The following is a 13,632-nucleotide window of genomic DNA, read 5'->3' as shown; positions in this document are numbered from 1 at the left end:
CTTGTTTGTGAAACCGATTACATTATTTTATATGAATATACTGTATCAACAGCACTTGTTTGTGAAACCGATTTCCACATTAACTAATTAAACGTGTAGACAGATAAGCAATATTTTGCATTCGACCCCCCACCTGTCAAAAACAGTATAGTCAGTTATTTATATCGGTAGCATGAATCTAAGTAAAGACCCAAGATGGAGCACTTTTGGTCATTCCGTTCAAGTGGTTCCGTAATTGCAGTCCATTTACACTATTTGTGTGTGTGTGTGTGTGTGTGTGTGTGTGTGTGTGTGTGTGTGTGTGTGTGTGTGTGTGCTGCTGCGTTGATACTCCAGGACGAGTTCTAGACTGCATGTGATTTTTTGTGTTTTTTTAAAAAAGTGTGCATGACGGTAATACGTTAAAAAAAACGTACGGTCATGACAGGAGCTCGCAGGCTGGCAGATAGAGCTATTTAGAGGCCTACAGTTCAGCATCGGCAGACATGTATTTTCCACAACTGATACTACCGGAGAGAACAATCGAAAAAAATAGTTAAAAGTGAGATAAATTACACTCCCGGAAATGGAAAAAAGAACACATTGACACCGGTGTGTCAGACCCACCATACTTGCTCCGGACACTGCGAGAGGGCTGTACAAGCAATGATCACACGCACGGCACAGCGGACACACCAGGAACCGCGGTGTTGGCCGTCGAATGGCGCTAGCTGCGCAGCATTTGTGCACCGCCGCCGTCAGTGTCAGCCAGTTTGCCGTGGCATACGGAGCTCCATCGCAGTCTTTAACACTGGTAGCATGCCGCGACAGCGTGGACGTGAACCGTATGTGCAGTTGACGGACTTTGAGCGAGGGCGTATAGTGGGCATGCGGGAGGCCGGGTGGACGTACCGCCGAATTGCTCAACACGTGGGGCGTGAGGTCTCCACAGTACATCGATGTTGTCGCCAGTGGTCGGGGGAAGGTGCACGTGCCCGTCGACCTGGGACTGGACCGCAGCGACGCACGGATGCACGCCAAGACTGTAGGATCCTACGCAGTGCCGTAGGGGACCGCACCGCCACTTCCCAGCAAATTAGGGACACTGTTGCTCCTGGGGTATCGGCGAGGACCATTCGCAACCGTCTCCATGAAGCTGGGCTACGGTCCCGCACACCATTAGGCCGTCTTCCGCTCACGCCCCAACATCGTGCAGCCCGCCTCCAGTGGTGTCGCGACAGGCGTGAATGGAGGGACGAATGGAGACGTGTCGTCTTCAGCGATGAGAGTCGCTTCTGCCTTGGTGCCAATGATGGTCGTATGCGTGTTTGGCGGCGTGCAGGTGAGCGCCACAATCAGGACTGCATACGACCGAGGCACACAGGGCCAACACCCGGCATCATGGTGTGGGGAGCGATCTCCTACACTGGCCGTACACCTCTGGTGATCGTCGAGGGGACACTGAATAGTGCACGGTACATCCAAACCGTCATCGAACCCATCGTTCTACCATTCCTAGACCGGCAAGGGAACTTGCTCTTCCAACAGGACAATGCACGTCCGCATGTATCCCGTGCCACCCAACGTGCTCTAGAAGGTGTAGGTCAACTGCCCTGGCCAGCAAGATCTCCGGATCTGTCCCCCATTGAGCATGTTTGGGACTGGATGAAGCGTCGTCTCACGCGGTCTGCACGTCCAGCACGAACGCTGGTCCAACTGAGGCGCCAGGGGGAAATGGCATGGCAAGCCGTTCCACAGGACTTCATCCAGCATCTCTACGATCGTCTCTGGCATGGCAAGCCGTTCCACAGGACTACATCCAGCATCTCTACGATCGTCTCCATGCGATAATAGTAGCCTGCATTGCTGCGAAAGGTGGATATACACTGTACTATTGCCGACATTGTGCATGCTCTGTTGCCTGTGTCTATGTGCCTGTGGTTCTGTCAGTGTGATCATGTGATGTATCTGACCCCAGGAATGTGTCAATAAAGTTTCCCCTTCCTGGGACAATGAATTCACGGTGTTCTTATTTCAATTTCCAGGAGTGTATTTAAAAAATTAGACAAACGCTGAGCAACATTTCAGATGCTAATTAAGTCGTGTAGATACAATGTGTGCTAACTGTGTTTTGCGCAGAACCCCTTTATCCTCTATCGGCAAACTTCTCAGGATTTTATCTGTAGCAGCGTCAATATGTAATCTGTGTGTATCACTTTTCATGTGTAGAATCACACCATTTTACATTGCATCCAAATAATTTAGGATTCCAAATACATATGGCTTTCAGCTCCAATGTTTTGGGAGATGTAGAATGTACCATATTTCCACTGTTAAACCAGGGGAAGCGGTAAATTTATTTATATTCCGAATAGCTTGTTATCTCTCCCAGTAGAGGTGAATTGCAAGTCGAAAATGTATTTAGAATCGTAAAGTGTTTAGATACAGTGTAAATAAAAGAGAGGCGGTACATACTGATCACATATTGACGCTTCTTTAGATGAAATCATGAGAAATTTGCTGATAAAGGATAAAAGGGCTCTTTGCACAATACGGGTAGCACGCATTTTATCTACATCACTTATATTAGCGTCTAACAGTAGTGCTCGGTGTTGGTATAATTTTTAGACCATTTATCTAAATTCTAACCATTTTTTCGATGTTCTCTCCCAAAGTATCAGTTGCTGGAAATAGACTGCTTTCGATATATATATATATATATATATATATATATATATATATATATATATATATATATATTGTTTCTGTCCATCCCTCATCGCTATTATATGGAATGTTAGATCTGCCGTTACTGAGTTGTTGAGGCTTCTCAGTAGCTCTACCTGCCAGCCTGCAAACTCTTGTTCTAATCCTACGGTTTTTTATGTTTAAGATTTTACTGTCATGCATGGTTATTTTTTAAAATAAGCAATTAAAATCTTCTTTTTAGGACCTGGAGAACGTTAAAATGATTTTCCTCCATTATCATGTGTTTTGGTGTGTTCAGTGATACTATCCATACAAGAAAATCGCATCCACTATACCTCTCACTCTATGGTATCCATGTCGCCGCACACATACAAAATATAGTTTAATTGGATTGCAATTACCCCACACGTAGAGGGTATGTCCAAAAGAGCTGCTATCTTGGGTCTTTACTCAAAGGTTTTTGCTACCGATACGAATAATCGACTACACTGTGTTTGTCAGATGGAGGTGTAATGCAAAATCTTGCCTATCCGTCTATAATTTTAATTATTTAAGGTGGAATTTGATTATACAATGTTATGCTGTTGTAAATTCTTATAAATTTTTCACTTCTACAGAGGCTGCATAAGCTCAGGCGTAAGCAAGGATTGAGGGAGGGCCAAAGTCTAGACTGTGCATATTAGTTCGTCAAAAACACGCGTGTTGTTAGTACTTGAAACGATATCAAAGTCGTCTATACATTATAACGGATGACCATCCATTCTAGAGTAAAATTATAACGTTCTTCTATAAACTTGCCGGTAGTTGTACTGTTCGTTTGGGAGTGGCGTCTTGCATTTTTTACTGACAACAGGGCTGATAGTTTAATAAATGTACGCCTCTAAATTCTCACCCTTGGTATGCGTTTTTGATCTGAAGAGTAGCACTGTGCGTACAAAATTGCATGTTGCTTGCGTTGCCGGATCCACTCCCACACACTACCTTGTGGCCATGGGGTATCCACGTTGCGTGCAGATTTAGAAGGTATGGCTGGAAATGTTGTCACCATGATCTTTACCCGAAGGTTTCTGCCACTGGCACAAATAATCATCATAAGCAAAAAGCATTTGCTGTGGTGGAGATTCTGATCATATTGCTACGCTAAAATGCACCCCATTGTTCGTCCTAAACATATACAAATTCTAAGAGAAACTGGTATCTAGTTTATTTGTTTATTGTGATATTTAACATTTAAAGTCGTTGCAACAGCGTATTTGTTGTTAAATAATTTGATACGGTAATTTACAGTGAGAATACATAGATTACGTAAAATAGGGAAGAACACGTAAAAATGGTTAAATTGTGGAAAAATACGAATATTTGTAAAAAATCGTGGAAAAAGCGCAAAAATTGCAGGAAACACCAAAATTTGCTGAATAATATTGGAAAATGGAGTATGAGACTACATTCATATCTGCTTAGGTGTGGTCTCTACTGGTGCCTCGAATGACGTAATGTTAAATGTAATTTGTTATTAACAAATACCCACACCCTCGTCCTCTCCCTAGATCTTAAGCAACGACTGAATGTAATCATAACAACATTAATTTGTTAGTAACAAATAACCATACTCTAGTTCTCTCCCTATGGTGCACAGCTCAAGAATGAAGCCACCCACACAAGTGCTCTGGTTATAAAAGCAAGTGGGGGGGGGGGGGGCTTACCACCATTTTAATGTGTTCCCATTAGCATTTTTATGCCGTACAAGATCATGTGACCGGTATCGGGAGTGCCGAAACCGCACATGTAGGTCAGGGGTTCCCCTTGGTAACATTCAATAATTGCCGGTGATTGTGGTGGTGGTGGTGGTGGTGGTGGTGGTGGTGGTGGTGGTGGTGAGCTCGAACATAAGTAGCCTAAGCGTGTAAGCCGACAGAGAAAGACCTTACATCTACATCCATACTCCGCAAGCTACCTGACGGTGTGTGGCGGAGGGTACCCTGAGTACCTCTATCGGTTCTCCCTTCTATTCCAGTCTCGTATTGTTCGTGGAAAGAAGGATTGTCGGTATGCTTCTGTGTGGGCTCTAATCTCTCTGATTTTATCCTCATGGTCTCTTTGCGAGATATACGTAGGAGGGATATACTGCTTGACTCTTCGGTGAAGGTATGTTCTCGAAACTTTAACAAAAGCCCTTACCGAGCTACTGAGCGTCTCTCCTGCAGAGTCTTCCACTGGAGTTTATCTATCGTCTCCATAACGCTTTCGCGATTACTAAATGATACTGTAACGAAGCGCGCTGCTCTCCGTTGGATCTTCTCTAACTCTTCTATCAACCCTATCTGGTACGGATCCCACACTGTTGAGCAGTATTCAAGCAGTGGGCGAACAAGCGTACTGTAACCTACTTCCTTTGTTTTCGGATTGCATTTCCTTAGGATTCTTCCAATGAATCTGTCTGGCATCTGCTTTACCGACGATCAACTTTATATGTTCATTCCATTTTAAATCACTCCTAATGCGTACTCCCAGATAATTTATGGAATTAACTGCTTCCAGTTGCTGACCTGCTATTTTGTAGCTAATTGATAAGGGATCCATCTTTCTATATATTCGCAGCACATTACACTTCTCTACATTGAGATTCAATTGCCATTCCCTGCACCATGCGTCAATTCTCTGCAGATCCTCCTGCATTTCAGTACAATTTTTCATTGTTTCAAACCTCTCGATACACCACAGCATCATCTGCAAAAAGCCTCAGTGAACTTCCGATGTCACCCCCCCCCCCCCCCCACCACCACCACCTCCGAAATCACCGGCAATTATTGAATGTTAACAAGGGGAACCCCTGTCCTACCTGTGCGGTTTCGGCACTCCCGTTACCGGTCACATGATCTTGTATGCCATATCAGTGATTTTGAGAGATCATCGTTAATCAGCCAGAACTGGCCTTGGATATGTACTGTCCTTTTAAATCACATTATCTGCCCCCCCCCCCCCTTTAAATACCATTATCTTGAGGTAATCGGCCTTTTAAATCTAGAACCGACACTAGTACCCAATTGGCCTCGAGGAAGCGACAAAGGGGAAGTCTGTTCCTTCTGTCTTCCTTTTCTTTCTACTTTCTGTACTCCCAGAGAACTTATATATTCAGTGGGTAGGTATGAAGTTGCAAATCAAGAGTTTGGCGTCAGTTTCCAGTTGTATTTCATTCACACTTAACACGACTTTAGTTTCTGGTAGTATGAGCAATGTGACAATGATTTCACACAAAGTTGCCAGCAAAAGAAGTGACAACCCAAAATCGCAGGCAGCTATAAATTCGGTTAAGTACTGACGCGATGGAAATATAACATGTATTTTTTCTGATTTTTATGAGAAGACACGGAAGAGGAATTATTTTCTACAGTATTACTAATATTAATGTTTATGTCTGTATTCTAGGCCTGTTCCAAAACGAACATGAAAGCTTTTCTGTAAATAAAATAAGATGTTATTAGCTATAGATACAAACGTTTTCGTCGTCTCATAATAGGGAAATTTTTGCTGATCGTGACTGTAACTGAATGGTCAAGCTGTAGAAATTGTGTGCAAAAATGCGTACGTTTCGATTCCGTGTTGAGTTAATACAGTTTTCTTTTTCTTCCTTGTCGTGAGAGATATTATAATCCTCTATTCAGATGATTTGCGGTTAATGGTCCTCAGTATACGTGATGGTTTGTAGACTGTAAATCCACGAAGGTCACTAGCGGTTACTAGTATGATGATGATGATGATGATGATGATGATGATGATGATGATGATGATGATGATGATGATGATGATGATGATGATGATAATGTAATTATGATAACTTAAACCCATGACAGTCAATCATTTGGGCATAAATTGCCAAGTCATCTACAGAATGGTAGTATTCGCAGCACGAACACGATTTTCGTATGATTGTATTACAAAATTGTTATAAGGGGAGCAACACGAGACGATCCACCGTCTTTCGATTATTCCAACACTGGTTGGGCACCATTCAAACTAACTCCTGGCCCTAGTTTATGGAAACAGTAGGTAATCATGACGCATATCCGTTCTGTATTATCATTCAGGCCGCTTTGTTCATGAGCTATGCTTGGTATTCGTGACGGCGTCTTTGCTTTTGTAGAGGCAGGGAATTTCAGAGTCGGAGGCTAGGCCGCCCTAAGACGTTACTGAGCACACCGCGCGCCAATGGATAAAACAGATTTCCTGATATCTGAGAATCTAGTAGGCGTGGGGAAACTGGCCGTTGGCGTGTAACGACACTAGCCAGTAAAATGAACATGTGTTCACAAAAGGGCAAAATCCTTTCTGAAACATGCTTCTGCGATTCCTATATAGAAAGAATGTCAACGTTTCGGCGCCGTTTCTGGAAGGGTGTGTACTGCAAAGGAAACGAGTGAGCGTCAAGAAGTAGTTCAGTTATTATCGACTCTGCCGTTTAGCATTTGCTGATGAAAATGTCGATCGTGACTGGCAGAGTATAATATTTTCTGACGAATCGGTTATTTTGCACAGCGAATGGTGTTACAGTACAACTATATAGGCTACATCTCCAAATATAGTGACGAACCAAAACATTATGATTAGGTGCATAACAGCGCGTTGCTCTATCTTTGGAATGCAATACAACAGCGATCCCGCTTAGCATGGATTCTACAATACCTTGGCAGGTTTCTGGAGATATGCAACACTAGATGGCTACACACAGGTCATGTAATTCATGTAAATTACGAGCCGGCGTTTGTGGGCGCTCCCCTGGCTACCGAAAGGCGTCCCAGTGTGTTCCATCTCGTTCAGGTAAGGCGAATTTGATGGCCAAGACATCAACTAGAGTCCAGTATTGTGCTCTCCAAACCACTGTAGTCCGATACTGGTCTTCAGAAGTGGGCAGTTATCGTGCAGGATGTTCCCGTAGTCTACAGCTATCATGATGCATTTGGTCACTCCCACTTGTCCTGTGGAAGCACCAGTAAATGTCCCCCATAGCATAATACTCCTGTGTCCGTGGCGTGGTGTTCATTTTCAGCAATCGTTTGCCTGGATGAGACTGAAATCGGACATGAAATATGGTTCATGAGACTAGGCAACACGTTTCCATTGATCTACGGTCCACTCTTGGTAATCCCATACCCACTGTAATCGTAACTAACAGTGTAGTTGGAACACCATAGGCACACACAGTGGTTGCCTGCTTCGGAACCCCCTGTTCAGCAGTGTACTCTGAGCTGTGTGCTCCAAAAGGCTTGTACCTGCGCCAGCATTGTTCTCTTGCCGTCAGATGAGCTACAGATAACTATTGCCTATCCTGCTTTACCGGACAGGGAAGCCTCCAACCTTTACGTTTTATGATGGGGTGTGGACGTCCAACACTTCTTTGCCTTCTTGTGGCTTCACCGTCCTTCAACCACTTTCCATAGATATTTTGGAAAGCAGTGCACAAAAAGCAGACCACGGTTGCCGTTTCTGAGATGCTCTTTTCCAGGCGCTGAGCCATAACAATCTACCCTTGTTTGGAGTTGCTAATTTAAGTGGATTTTCCAATTTAAGGTCCGTATCATTGTTAGAATAATTATCCATTCCTGAACGAAATTTTCACTCCGCTGCGGAGTGTGCGCTGATATGAAACTTCCCGGCAGATTAAAACTGTGTGCCGGACCGAGACTCGAACTCAGGGCCTTTACCTTTCGTGGGCAAGTGCTCTGCCATCTGAGCTACCCAAGCATGACTCACACCCGGTCCTCACAGCTTCATTTGTGCCAGTATCTCATCTCCTACCTTCCAAACTTCACAGAAGCTCTCCTGCGCAGGTACCGAGTTTGAGTCTTGATCCGGCACACAGTTTTAATCTGCCAGGAAGTCTCAATTATCCATTTGTCTCTTTTCTGCTTATCACTCAGTTTCATGGTGGACAGAGGTCACAGGTTTTGGCTTGTCAATATATATCAGCTATCAGTATACAGTAGTCAGGTTTCTGTAATAGGTTATGGTTGGATATGTTACTGCAGACATAGATGGATTGAGAAGAGTTATAGCTGACTTGATGCTCCCCAGTGTACTCAAATTGGAGGTACTGTTAATATTCCACAACTATACCATTTCCAGCAGAAGCAGCGTCCATTACACATGTCAGCTGTTGTGCAAAAGTGCTCTGCAGAACAGAATACAATACTTCTCTTCTACTGACCACTGGCGTTGGACTCCAGCTCCACTGAAATCATATGGGTGGGAGCGAAGTGGACCATGTGAGAAAACTGGCGTGGTTCCTCTCCATAAATCTGCAATGACAGTAGGAAGTTCGCCTTAGCTGTCAGGAAGGAGGTGGCAGAAAATGTGAGATTTATTACTTCTTTCATAGACACCCGTCCTTGTAGGAGGCAGATGGTGTGGAAGTCCTTTGGATGGGGTCTCAACTGATAAGTAAACTGCGTGCTGTACAGTCATCTCATGACTTAGTGTTTTTTTTCAAGTCAGAAATATTAGGAATGACACAGAGCATATTTCCTCTCTCTCTCTCTCTCTCTCTCTCTCTCTCTCTCTCTCTCTTTTTTTTTTTTGGGGGGGGGGGGAGTGTTTGTTTTACACGATGATTGTCAATAAGTCTAAATTACCTCAGTTAAATTACAAATGTCCTTTTTCTTGCATGAGCAGCACTTTACAGTCTGCAGTGTGATTGATTCCTATGTAATATAGCAAGCAGTTCAAAGTCGGTCGCCTCCACTATTAAAAGAACCACTGTGTTCAAACCTACCTAAGAGATTTGGTGATGTCGCAGTACCTGTATTGTTAATAAGAATGATGATCCTTCAGAAGTGCATGCATATCTGAAGGAATGGGCACTGCAGCGACAACAGCCTTTATGAAGCACACGAAATTTAATCACAGTTGTGAATGCAATCAACGATGAGCTATATAAGGGAATGATGACAATGAAAATTTGTGCCAGATCGGGACTAGAACCAAGATTTCCTACTTTACCTGAACGTTCACCTCAACTACTTTGGTTATCTGTGCAAGACTCGTGCCCAAACTCAAACTTCTGTATGTCTATGTTCATGTGTTGCAACCAGTACTCGTATGCATATTATATAATTCCCATACAGGGGAGAACATTTAGATTAAAAGTTGCTGCCTGGTATTAGTGGATAAATACAATATTGCAGAGCCAGTGCTGTTGGGAAGAATTATATAACATTCCTATGGACATGCAGGCATGTTTTGTTGATTTTGTATTTGAAATTTAATAATTTTCTGTTAAAATGGTATTTAGATTTGGACAGTGGTGTCAAATGGTTTGGTTGTAGCCAACTGATATTTTTAACTACGATTTAAATTTTTTTTTATCTAAACGCCAACTGAATAAGTGAGTGAAATGGTGTGAGAGTGATTGTGTAAAATGGGTGTTTTAATAGTGAATTAGGATAAAACTATAAAATACATATAAATTTTCATATAACATAACATGTCTAATACCAATTTGTACAGTGACACAAACGGAATATTGTACCACTATTACTACTATTTCTATTGCTGTTGCTACGTATTACAACAATGATATTATTTTCTAAGTGTCATTTTAATGTTCAGTGTACTATTAAAAACTGTAAGTTTCTTGAGCCAGCAAATAGCATGGACTTCTCTGATGTGGCTAGTGAAAGCTACTTTTGAATTAAAATGTTCTCCCCTGTATGGGAATTACATAATATACATACGAGTATTGCTGGCAGCACATGAACATAGACATTCAGAAGTTTGAGTTTGGGTGTGAGTCTTGCACAGATAACCAAAGCAGTTGAGGTGAACATTCATGTAAAGTAGGAAATCTGGGTTCTAGTCCCGATCTGGCACAAATTTTCATTGTTGTCATTCCCTTATATAGCTGATAGTTGATTGCATTCACAACTGTGATTACGTTTCATGTATTTCATAAATGCTGTAGTCGCTGATGTGGCTAGTGAAAGCTACTTTTCCAATGTTGAAATGCATCAAATACAAGTTGCTAAAGCAATCTACAGTAGACAGTTTGTGGCATCAAAGCACGGAGGATAAGAGATTTCAAACGTGTGTTATTTAAATCACCCTACTGTGTTAAAAGTTTGTTAAAAGGAAATCATACATTTATAAATTAAATCTTAAATTTATAAATTACTTGTCAGCTAAGATTGGACAACTTGACATAATGACACTACTACTAACAGTAGTCTGATGAAATGTTACGGATTTGCTGTTGCTGACACTGATGGGTGTGAAAATTGTGGCTAAGCGGTCAGTGTAAAATGAAAATTTACTATTAACACTTCGACAGTAAACAAAGTAGCATAAATATAGTCTTTTATTTTATTTTACTGGTACGAAGGAGGATAAGGATTTAATATCCCATCAGTTGAGTGAGGGAGGGAAGAAAACCTCCCCTGTCTTAAAGAAACTATGTGGCCATTTTCTTGAAAGCTGCTTTTTCCACACACTCATTTGTGCAAACACTGAGCTGGTCACCGATCTCCATCCCAGAAAGAGAGATACAGATAGTTAAAATATGGTAACACTAAAAAGTTCACATGATTCACAGATAAATGGGCACATGAGTTCCCTACCTGTCATCAACTGACAACTTTGGTGACAGGAGGGCCATTGCGCCACAAAATTATAAAAAGGAAATTTGCCAAATCATGAAAATAATAAAACCCGTACTGAGGGATAAGTGCTAGTAAAGAGGGAGAGGTTTAGGGTAACCATAGAAAAGGTAAATTCAGGATAGCTGAATTGAATATTGGCCTCTACGTGGATACTAGTTCATACCCTCAGTCAGTGTGCCTCCTCTCTGTTTTACTTTCTACATTTAAGCTTTAGTGTCATATGTAATGTGATTTAACTGAGTGAGTGATCAACCTTCTGTTTCAGACATTCCTGATATTCCTGAAAATATCAAAAATCTTCGAGCACTACAAGTGGCTGATTTCAGCAGCAATCCCATACCCAGGTAACATTCACTGTGTTTGTTTTGTTTAATGTAGTGTTTGATCTAAGCAAAGAAGTTTAGATGGCTGAAGAAACTGTGATATAGGAATAAAGAACAATATTTGGCACACCATGCTGTAGTGTTATCTGAGAGCATATACCCCTATAATTGTCAGATTTTTTTAAATTTTTTTTTTCGTTTGCACATATTACAATGTCAAAGATCTTTGATAAATATATATAAGACAAGACCATCCTCTAACTTTTATGAAAGAAAAGAGAAATATTTAAAATAATTTTGGGAGAGTGCAACACAGCTGTAAGGTGGTTTTCTGATTTGAGAGACTGCTCCTGTCAATTTTTTCTTTTCATTGAGGACAACGTGCTTACATGATGAAGTAAGTTATACCACCCTGAATGGTCCAAAGTGCAAAACAGGCAACATTTGCCTTGTTCAAACAGTTTGTGCAACTGTGGAGTGATTGCTCAACTAATACTCCAGGAGAACCGGAAGAATAGCATTTGCCATATTAGTTAGGATGACATATAATTAGAAAATTTGAAAAGGTGGCTCAGTATTTGACTTTCCATGGGCAAAGGTGAAGGAGATTCCACTTTGCACCTGTTAACAAGAGTTGCCTTGTTGCTGGAGACATTACTGCCTGAAAATACTGAGAAAGAAAAGAAAGAGAATTGGCAAATACCACATTTTACTCTCTGGATAACAAGCTGATATATATGTTCACTTAAGAAGACATTCATAAGATAATTTTACAGTTCAAATTTGAAACAGTTCTTATAATGGAATGCTCCCCTGCCAAAGGAATGGATTTGATGAAATTGGTTTCAATGTTCCTGTCAGTAAATGACATCTCGTATAAGAAAAGGGGCCTTGGAAGAAAACGAGAAATTTATCGGATGAGGGAAGGGCAGATATTAGAAATAGCGAAGTTATGGCCTGTATGTTGTACATACATTGTGAGTTGATATTTAAGAAGCTTTTAAATAATGTGGTCTCACTTGCTGCACACCCACATCTAACAAATACTGTAGCACCGATTTATGTTATGAATGGTTATGGCAGTCTCTGATGTCTTTACTTTGTAAAGTTGTGTTGCAGAGTGCATTAGTTAAGATACTCTGGCCAACTGCCTAAAAGTGTGCTGCTGTGGAATTACTCATATTTTAGTAGTTGCTGTGTAAGGTAGTGGAAAATAGTTAAATTAAAGGCATACAATGATGATTTCAAATGGGTAGTTTAATAGAAGTCCATTGATGTTGTTAATGAGTTGGGGGTGCCAGTGACAAATTCTCATTGACACTTCAAAGTACTGTGTATGTATTGCTTAAAGGCAAACTGGCAGTAAACCTTACAATGTGATAAAATGCTATAATGATGTAAAGCAGCATAATAAGATGCATAGGTGAATTCTTAGCGAATAAATGGACTTTGCATATCGCATAGACCAAGGTTGATGGACAGGAACATCATTCAAATAGAGAATTTCAGATTGCACAAAAAGTAATCGAGGTGGAGGTGGTGGTGGTGGTGGTGGTGGTGGTGGTGGTGGTGGTGGTGGTGGTTGCTGTTGTTGTCATATTGTCAGTTGCTAGTACAATAGCTTTGTTTTTATGATTTATGTGGTGATTACATCAACTTTGGTTGTCTAAATCAGAGGCTCTTGCTCATTACGGAAGGATCTGGAAAGAAGTGTGTACTGTTGTGTCTTATTGTATTTTTTAAACTTTAGTTATTTGTTAAGGTAACTAATATATAAGGTCATCAGTGTAGTGAAACTATTGGCAATGTATTTATAGATAGCTGGGAGAGACATACAAAATGAGAAAATTGAAGGTAAAAAGTTCATTCCATTTACGAAAGTTCTTTCAGAGGAAGATCCAGAGATAATACCCACATTAAATTTGCATACCACATCAAAGTATATTGCTTGGTTATCATTATCACTAACACCC

General features: G+C 41.4%; 1 protein-coding gene across 24 annotated transcripts in view; it reads left to right on the top strand.

Annotated features, from left to right (window-relative positions):
* Positions 1-13,632, top strand: part of LOC126266876 (protein lap4) — a 528,757-nt gene that overhangs the window by 228,022 nt on the left and 287,103 nt on the right. For all 24 annotated transcript variants that reach the window (XM_049971620.1, XM_049971569.1, XM_049971528.1 and 21 more), the window contains exon 3: positions 11,602-11,680. In XM_049971620.1, the coding sequence (XP_049827577.1) occupies positions 11,602-11,680 (79 nt within the window). The remainder of the gene's footprint in view (positions 1-11,601; positions 11,681-13,632) is intronic.

The sequence above is a fragment of the Schistocerca gregaria genome, chromosome 1 (genome assembly GCF_023897955.1).
Source record: "Schistocerca gregaria isolate iqSchGreg1 chromosome 1, iqSchGreg1.2, whole genome shotgun sequence".
In the NCBI taxonomy this organism is placed as follows: Eukaryota; Metazoa; Arthropoda; class Insecta; order Orthoptera; family Acrididae; genus Schistocerca; species Schistocerca gregaria.
This window is presented reverse-complemented; position numbering and strand designations above follow the sequence as displayed.